The 9,414-nt window shown below is 43.1% G+C and overlaps 1 protein-coding gene and 1 pseudogene across 1 annotated transcript; one reads left to right on the top strand and one right to left on the bottom strand.

Annotated features, from left to right (window-relative positions):
* Positions 1-728: 728 nt before the first annotated feature.
* On the top strand, positions 729-2,219 carry LOC149768203 (uncharacterized; annotated as a pseudogene).
* A 1,420-nt stretch (positions 2,220-3,639) lies between these two features.
* On the bottom strand, positions 3,640-6,644 carry LOC103696310 (wall-associated receptor kinase 3-like). The gene is made up of 3 exons (XM_039121204.2): positions 5,666-6,644; positions 5,410-5,583; positions 3,640-4,926 (listed from the first exon to the last, which is right to left on the bottom strand). Exons 1-3 carry the CDS (start codon positions 6,552-6,554, stop codon positions 3,818-3,820), a joined length of 2,172 nt encoding a protein of 723 aa, XP_038977132.2. The 5' UTR covers positions 6,555-6,644; the 3' UTR covers positions 3,640-3,817.
* Between the last annotated feature and the right edge of the window lie 2,770 nt (positions 6,645-9,414).

The raw sequence follows: 9,414 nt of genomic DNA, 5'->3' as shown, positions 1-9,414 counted from the left end.
AGTGGCGATGAGATCCCAGGCTAGATTTGATATGATCAAAAGTGAAATTAAAAGATTTAGTGTGACAATTCATTGGTTGGATCACATTCTCAACATCAACTAGACATTCACGTGCGTGTATGGTCCAACTGAACACAATCTTAAAAACCTCTTCTAGAGAGAGTTGAAATATGGACATTCCTCCTTTCCTGGCCTTCGATTGTGGAACGGGATTTCAATGCCACCTACAAAGTTCAAGAGAGGAATGTCCCTTTGCAATTCCAGAAAACTTCAAGAGTTTTCATGTCCTTCATCAGGATGGCGCATTTGTTGGATCTTCCTCTCAAAGGTCAAAGCTATACTTGACCTATAATGGTAAAGTTAGATACGCTTTTAATCTCCACTAGGATGGACAACTTGTGTCCTAATTCACTTCAGTAGGCACTACCTAACCCCTGTTCTGATCATGCGCCGATGAAGCTATCCTTAAACGGCTTGCAGAAACTAAAAGGGCTATTTAGATTTGATAGAAGTTGGCTTAGTTATGATGGCATTCATGAGGTGGTTGCTCGGGCATGGTCCATGTCAGGCTTTTCGAATGATGAATCTTGTGCTTAAATTGAGATCAACAAGGAATGCACTCAAAGGTTGGTCAGCTCAGGTGAGATTTTTGGCTAGAATTGAGACGATCAAGCTTAGGAATATTATTCAAGATCTAGATCAAAAGGAGGAACTCAACCCCATTACCCATGATGAGAGGGAGCTTTTTTCATCTTTATAAAGCTGAGGAAATCTATTGGAAATAGAGGGCAAAAGTCAAGTGGCTGTCAGAGGGTGATAGCAATACTGTGTTCTTCTACAATCAGCTAATTTCAGAAGAAAATTAAATTTGATATCCTGTGTTGAATGGCATGGATCAGAGTACTCGAACAAGAAGGATATGAATAAGATTTTCACAGAATTCTTCAAAGAGATTTTTGATGACCCAGGGACTCCATGGATAGATCTTGATTGGGATCGGTTTTATTCCTTTTCTTCACCATCTTTGGATGTTTTGGAGGCTCCTTTCTCCCTCGAGGAAGTGAAGGATGCTGTGCTTAGTTTCAAAGGAGATAAAAGTCTAGGGCTTGACGGCTTCTCTATATGCTTCTTCCAAAGATTTTCTTGATTAAATTTGATATCTTTTTTCTCTTTCAACAGTTGTACAGTAGAAACTTGGACCTTCCAAGACTCAATTATGCCATTCCCTCCTTCCAAAGAAAGAAGCAACAAAAGCTTCTTCCAATTTTCGGCCCATCAGTCTTGTGCATTGCTGTATCAAGATCATATCGAAAGTTCTAGCCAACCGTCTCCAACTTTTTCTTAATGATCTCATTGATCCGGCTCAGACAACCTATATTAAAGAAAAGTACCTCATGGACAACATTCTATGTACCAATGAGATTCTGCACGACTCAAAGAGATTAGGCATTGAGGGAGCGATTTGCAAACTTGATTTCATGAAGGTCTTTAATAGAGCTGGCCCCTCTCATCTCATTAGACTTCTTATTAAGTGAAGTTTTCCCACAAGATGGATTAATTGGATCTCCAATCTACTACTATCATCCAAAATGTCAACATGAACGGGAGCTTGGTGACTAGATTTTCTGCAAATGGGGCCTCCGACAAGGTGACCCACTCTCTCCTTTCTTATTCATACTTGCAGTGGATCTGCTTTATAGAATGCTTAATGCTGCGGCTTCGGAAAAAAATTATGAGGGATTGGGGAACCCATAGATTTTTGGAGATACTAAGATACTGCAGTATGCAGATGATACATTGGTGTTCCTTAAGGCAAAGACAGATCATTGTGCAGTATTGAAAACCATCCTCTTTTGTTTTAAGCTAATGTTAAGGTTGTCCATCAATTTCCAAAAAAGCTTAATCTCTTACATCGGCCATAGACATGAAGACAGGCTAGAGTATAGTAGGTGTCTCAATTGTCCCGAGGTTCCAACCCCCTTCAAATACTTGGATCTACCACTCAATTGTGCAAAACCTTCTAAGTCGGATTGGCTCATTCTACTGCAATGAATTGAGAGTAGATTGGCTTCTTCGAAAAGCAGGTATCTATCATTTAGAGGTAGGCTTATCTTGATCAATTCGGTTCTTACTTCACTACCTCTATCTTCATGTCTCCATTCAAGCTACTAGCTTGGGTGATCAAAAGGATCGACAAGTATAGGCAAGCTTTTCTCTAGACCGGTACCTTTATCACTCATGACTTCTCTTGCAAGGTCAACTAGAAAACTATTTGCTTGAAAAAGTTAGGAGGGTTAGGAATTAAGGATATTCAACAGTTTAACAATGCACTTTTGGCAAAATGGGGTTGGAGGTTTATTGTAAAAAACCCACGCATTTGAAGAAAACAAATTGAATTTGTATATGATAGGAAATTGAAACTTTCAATGTGTTGGAAACCGTTAGAGAGATGCTCTAATTTTAGGAAAGATGTCATTAAGGCTCTTCTAGCCTTCTGAAATCGAATTCACTTCAAGATCGGCAATGGCCAAAACACCTATTTTTGGAAAGACAGCTAGCTTTGGGATTCACCACTCAAATTGATCCTTCCTGCCCTCTATGCTAGCAACACAAAGAAAAATGGTACTATATCTATTTTTTTTTAATTCCAGAATTATGTTGTGGAAATTTAAACCATCGAGCAATCAATTGGCGAAGATCTTCAAACAGCAAAATCAATTGCTCTCTTTGCTTGCCATGGTAACTTTGAATAGAAATGAGGAAAAGATTGTTTGGAAACCAAGCAGTAAGGGAGCGTTCATCTCTGCATCCCACTATCTGTTCATTAAGTCTAGAGGAGTGAAGTGTAACTTCCCCCCTCACTTTGGAGCCTTTCAGTTCCATCTAAAGTAAAATGCTTCTTATGGCTTTATTGGAAAGAACGGCTCAATACTAGAGGTAGCATTGAAAAGAAGTTTGGAAAAAATATGGGAGGAGGCGTATTGTGTTGCCACTCTATCGAATCTGTGGACCATTTATTCTCGGAGTGCAACTTTTTTGCTATTATCTCGAGAGGGTTTTGTCTTTTAGCTGGTATCCTGTAATTGCATAGAATTTTTGAAGGACTATGTTTGGATTGGAGGAAGAGAATTTTTTCCAAAGCTGCGTAGTCGGTGGTTTTGATGCTCATTGGTGCCATTTTATGGTCGTGTTGGAAAGAAAGAAATATCAGAATTTTTATGAATACGCATTTTTTATAGGTTAGTTGCTGCAGAAAGTTTACAACTGCTCTCTTTTTGGTCCAACCTTTGCAATGCAAAGTTACTTAATGAGCATACAAAAATCTGATACAAAATAAAAAAAATTACCTATCCTGATAAATGGAGCTTGACATTGCTGGTACTTGAGCAAATAGATTACTTAATGTGGGACAGCAAGCTGGTTCTTTATTGAGCTGAAGTTATATCATTTGTTTCTTTGGGTTTTTTTTTTTTACAACTTGCTTTGTTTCTGTTATATTATCTTGCTCTAATCTAATCTTTGTTAGCTACTGTAACTTTTTTTTTTGCCTTCTTTGCTGTAATTACCTTTTTTTTCCTTCAATAAAAGCTGGGTGGCTGCTTTACCAGCTAACTTCATCATGAAAAAAGAAGTGGATCCTTTTTAGCTCATCTAATAAAAGAAGATTTCCATTTTAATAATCTGTATCTATCTAATGGAGAAACAAGTTGCAATAAGAACTCATGGTTTAAACTATTTATCAAGTACTTAGTACATCTTTTATTCTTAGCACTGGATGTCGCTGTAGCACTTCTTCACAAATACCTCGGTAGATGTTTCAATAAGTATGAGGCAATATTGCCATTGGCCCGCTTCCATCAAGTGAGCTCTCTGTCTCCTCATGATCATTTTGCTCCCATGAATGCTGCTTGAATTTCCTTAGCTTTTCGAGTTCCTCCGCCACTTCTTTCATGGTGGGCCTATCTTCCCCTCTCCTATCTAAACATTGCCCCGCAAGCTCAGCAATCTGTTCGAGCAACTCTATCCCTCCTTCATCCTTAACTTGATCGTCCACAATTTGCAGAAGCCTATCCTCGTCCATCGCTCTATAGAAACTTAATACAAGGCTGCGCTTTTCCTCGGATCCCTCAGAGTAAATTGCACTCTTCCCTGTCAGAAGCTCCAGAAGAACCACCCCAAAACTGTAAACATCACTCTTGTTAGTTAATCGGCCATCTGCTTGGAATTCTGGATCCAAATAACCCATGGTTCCTTGAATTTCGGAAACGTACTGAGTTGGTCCGTTGGGAACAAGCCTTGAAGCCCCAAAATCAGACACTTTTGCAGTAAAGTTCTCGTCGAGGAGTATATTAGCGGACTTTACATCACCATGCAGGATAGGTGGAGAGGCCCAGGAGTGCAGATAGGCAAGTGCCTCCGCAGACTCTACAGCAATCGTGAGACGCATATCCAAGTTAAGCGAGGAATTCTGATTTCTCCCATGGAGGTGGTCGGAGAGGGTACCGTTGGAGACAAATTCATAAACCAACATGGGAACTTTAACTTCCAAGCAGCAGCCTAAGAGTTTAACCACATTTTTGTGGTTTATTTGGGAAAGGATAAACATCTCCTTCGCAAATTCTTCATTTTGGTCCCGTCCCATTTTCCTAGGCTTCTTGATGGCTACTTCTGTTTCATCCTCCAAGATTCCTTTATAAACGGTGCCGTAGCCGCCTTCTCCTAACGCTCGGTCCGCGTTAAAGTTGTTCGTTACTTTTTTTAGTTCTTCAACTGTGTAAATCTTAAATGCAACACCTTTTGAGCTGAGTTGTTGCTGCAGTAGATACCCTCCATTTTGGTCGAAAAACTTTTGCCTGGTCCTAACGAGCCTTCTCTTTGCCAGTATATAGTAAATGAGAACTATGAAGAAAGTGCTAATACCGATGCCTGCAAAAAGCAAATGGAGCCAATATCGTGATCGAAAAATGCAAACGAGGAAATTCTTGGGACGGCACAGATTGAATTTTTAAGAATACTTGGAATTCTATACTCATGCAGAGGAAAGTATAGGTCAGTGCAATGTTTTGGTTCGAATGGGTTGGACCATCATACTGTACTGTTGTTTGGAGTTTGACTTGCTTCTTTTAGAGTGCCCCATGAACTTTTATCTATTGGACCATCCCATCCCATCCCATCCCTTCCCATATATAAACTCCCTTTCATGTATAAATTAGTAATTGCAAGCAGCTATATGTATGTGCCTTATTCAGAATTTTCATGGCCCAATTTTCTGAGCACCAAAACCCATATTATTTTTTCCCCAGAAGTTAATGGCAGGTATGAGATCTGGTCGATTCATCGCATGGGTTGCGCGTCCGGTGGGTAGGTCATACATAGAATTGAACTGAACTGAAGTGATAGAAGACTTACCTCCAGCCAAGATTGCTAGCAAGGGAAACTTGTCTTTGCCTCGGAGCGGCCTGCAGCTTTCCGTCGTTGCATTACCCTGCGTTCCTTGAGGGCAGGCGCAGCTATAATTCCCTGGTCTGTTCACGCAAATCCCATGGCAAGGATACTGCTCCGGGAGCTTGCACTCGTCGATGTCTGCAGATTCAATTGAAGCAATCATGAAACCACAAAAATGATAGGGATATATTAGTACAACGAAGGGTGAAGGTAGAGTAACCTTGGCATCCATCGTGAAGATAGGGATTGCCATCATATCCCGGCAAGCAGCTGCAGAGATATCCGGGGCCATTGCTTGCGTCGCTGCAGATGCTGTTGTTGCTGCGGCATGCATAGGTTGTTGGATCCACTCTTGCATCCTGGCAAGACTGGTTCCGTATGGCCCAATCTAGCACCACCGGGGTATGGTTGCGGTGCTTGACGGCGAAATCGTAGGAGAGATCAGATCTGCTGAAGTTATACGAGTCCTGGGCCACCAGGAAGGCATAACTGCAGGGACTGATATTCCACGTATCGCTGTAGCCATAGTTTCGGAAGTAGATATTTATGTAGTTTAGCTGCTCCGGGATGGAGACCTGGCAGCAGCCCATGTTGGAGCAGGAGCCATTAGTGATGCTCTCCTCATTCCAGCAGTAGGAGACGCAGGCGCCGCCGTACTGGTAGTCATCCTCCTCGGTGTAGGCAGCCAGATGAGCCAGGGTGAAGCAGCCTAAGGCGGTGAACTTGTTCCGGGTGCTCGAGAAAACGTAGGCCGGCCGCGGCGCGAGGGAGACCTTGGGCTTTTGTTCGGAGACCATGGCGGTCGCGTTGTAGCACTGGTAGGACATGGGTATGTTTGCACGTACCTCGGCTGGTGCTAATGATATATCCGTGATCTCGATTTCCAAGTCCAGATCCGGGATGAGAGCTCTCGGGCTGCCGCCGTCGCAGGTGATGTCGAAGCCTCCTCTGAGGCAGCCGGGTCCGATGCCGAAGGGGTAGGGGACGGCGGTGTTCCCGCACTTATCATGGCAGCCGGGCAACGCCATGAGCTGCTCCGACGAGGATGCTGCTGCTACCAGCAGCTGAAACAACAGCTGGAGCAGCAGCAACTCCCTCTTACAAGCCATCTCTACTCTCCTCCTCCGTTTCTGAGCAACCGTATTTTTAGTAGTGTCTTCTAGACCATATAAAGTATTATTTATAGCAACTCAAAATTTAATTCAAAATAGCTAGTCAACAAAACTTGATGGTGTGGACAGAAGTTGATGGTGTACGATCACTGACTTCATTCAGAGGTGACTAGTCCTCCACCAAGACGGCTTTGAAAAACTTGAGATAATATAGAGTAAGGCTTGGCAACGTCATTGAGACTAGTTTCAGTATTTTATTAACCAAGAAGTTTACCAGGAAGCGGCGGTTGGGGACTTTTCTCAAGTCCGGGCTAGAAAAATAAGGACAACTTGATATTATGGGTGGTCGATCGGTATCTATGTTCTCATTAATGATTTCTTCTTTCAAGGTCGTTGGTCCCTCTGTACCGGAAAAAAATAAAAAAAAAACCTATCACGGCACTGTCAATATTTCACACCGATAGTTTTGTCCTAAATCCTCACCCTCACCCTCACCCTCACCCTCACCCTCACATACTTTTAATTTAAAAATTCCAAGTCCGGGCTAGGAAAATAAGAACAACTTGCAGGGAAGTTTCTCGAGAAAAAGAAATGCGCCAAGGGAGACTGATTGGATTAGCATCTTGATATTTTTACAAACAACCAGTTAGCAACTCGGGGAGGTGTCTATATTTTTTATGACTTAATTTTGCGTGTGCATACGTATATGTGTGTGTATATATATATATATTTAACTACCACTTGATAGCTCGGCTTTTTTGACCAGAGGGAGCCCTAAATGCCTGTTAAGACCCGTAATCCCACCAATCTCTGGCGATAGAAATCGAAGGGATGGAGGATGCGATGGATCTCCTAGCCATGCGGAGAAAACGTCAGCCAAAGTAGGCTCAAGGCAACTTCAGTCTGCAGTTTTCATGCTTTCTTACGCTACGTGAATTGTGGACCGCTGCTTCACCCAAAACAAGGAAGATATTTTTTGAAAAAAAATCCTACTTCACCAAAATATTTGGAAATATGTAACAACTATTATTTGCTATGTATTACATATATTTTAGAAAAAAAAAACTTAGGCATCTTTTTAATGTTGAGCTAGTTTTACGTACTATCTCTCGAGTGCTAGAAAAATTCAAAGTGGCCCTTTAATTTAGTGAAGTAGTTCAATATACTTCCGCCGTCTGTATTTATTTATCTGGATTCATAGAATTCTATCATATTATGAACATATTAAACTTATAGGATTGAAATACCTTTGTGATCAGTGGTTATGATAGAAAGGATGGATGAGGAGGGATGGAGAGGATGGTTGACGACATTGGCGAGGTTTAGAGAGAATGAGGAGCAGATGTTGGAAGAGGAAGAGTTAGTAGGAGAAGATGAGGCTCGGAACAGAGTTAGATAGGGAGAAAAATGAGGACGACGGTGGGGTTTGGAGCGGAGGAGGAGGTGATGGAAGATGAGGAGGTGGTGGGAGTGGGTAAGGCTCAATGTTTCTCTTTTTTTATCGGAATGGTATAACAAGTCTGCAGCTAGGCTAGGTAATTGCGTAGGAGTGCCATCAGCTTGTCACCGAAATTAAGAGAAGAAGATGTTGGCGTTTGAATGCTTTGAATCTTCAAAGACTTTTGGCTTCTACAATGCTACCAATAATTCTGATAATCTAAAGGATAACAAATTAATAAGAAATGGAAATACTAATGTTGCTGGAAATTGGACCCGGGGGTGACCACTGGCTGAGAAGGAGGAGCTCCAGCAGGTGGTGCATCGGTGGGCTGCGTCCTCCAGAGGATCTGCAAGAAGTCGGTGGCCGGGGTTTTCGGCGCCGGCCCTCCGATGCTTAAGTCAGCGGGGGTTTTTGTGGAGAAGAAGATAATTTGTATGTAGAAGTCAGAGTCAGAAGTTGGCCCATTCCTCGAGAGGAAGGAGTTTCCCTTTTTATAGGAGGGGTGCCAGGGTTACCTGCGATGTGACTAGGCAAATTAATGAGTCACTGTCATAATTGGGCATGATCGTGTAAATTAATGAGTTGCCGTGGATAACTGGACGAAATTGAGTGAGTCAACGAGTTGTCGTGGTTGGCCTGAGATTTTGGGCTGGCTGGAGATCTATAGAGATCGTGCGCATTTAATTGTTGGCAGTCGCTCAGGCAGAGATCACGGGATTGGATCCCTGATGAGAAGGAGAGGGGCTAGATTCCCGGTGGAGGGGAGAGGTCTGCTTCATCCTTTGACTAGGTCTTCTTCGGACTTAAGGTCGATCGGGCTCAACTTAGCCGCGATCAAGACTGCAAGGCTGTGAGCTATGAGGTCGGGCGCGCTGGGGTCGGACGCCTTTGAGGTCGGGCGCCTTGAGGGTTGCTGCCGTGGCGCCCGTCATCACGTGCCGGCGATGCATCCACGTGTTTCAGGGCAATCTATTTTTTTCCCAACACTACCCCCGACTTCCGAGTTCGAGCTGTTTACGAGCTCGGACGAAGGAAGTAATTATCTTTATCACACTGGTGGGGCCAGGTAGCTTTAAATTGCTCCGCTGTTCCGCACGCTTCGAGGCATCTTTAATGAGGGCACGAGGACGTCTTTTAATTTTCGAGGCAGTTTTGAGCCGTGGGTTCATGATGAGGCTCCAGGATCCTACGGGATGCCACCTCGATTCTGCTTTTAAAGCATCGATCCAGGTTGATATGCCGCTTCGGTTTTCGGGGCCGACACGTGATGCGATCTAGACAGAAGGCGAAATCTGGTTCTGCCGATCTGGGCTGTCGGAAAGGTCTATATAAACTCCGGCCTGGCCCTAAAAGTTCTCATTTGGCCGCCACTGTTGTTGCTTTCTTTTTCTTCTACTTTCTTCTCCCTTGTCTTTC

The sequence above is a fragment of the Phoenix dactylifera genome, chromosome 2 (assembly GCF_051530095.1).
Source record: "Phoenix dactylifera cultivar Ajwa chromosome 2, Ajwa_hap1_PhDact_Kaust_v1.1, whole genome shotgun sequence".
Lineage (NCBI taxonomy): Eukaryota > Viridiplantae > Streptophyta > Magnoliopsida > Arecales > Arecaceae > Phoenix > Phoenix dactylifera.
This window is presented reverse-complemented; position numbering and strand designations above follow the sequence as displayed.

Excerpts from the sequence above, each read along its gene's own strand:
- LOC103696310 (XM_039121204.2), bottom strand. The coding sequence starts at position 6,554 with ATGGCTTGTAAGAGGGAGTTGCTGCTGCTCCAGCTGTTGTTTCAGCTG. Across the intron at positions 5,584-5,665 it reads TCTTCACGATGGATGCCAAG|ACATCGACGAGTGCAAGCTC; the intron begins GTTACTCTACCT and ends TTGAATCTGCAG. Across the intron at positions 4,927-5,409 it reads GCTAGCAATCTTGGCTGGAG|GCATCGGTATTAGCACTTTC; the intron begins GTAAGTCTTCTA and ends TGCTTTTTGCAG.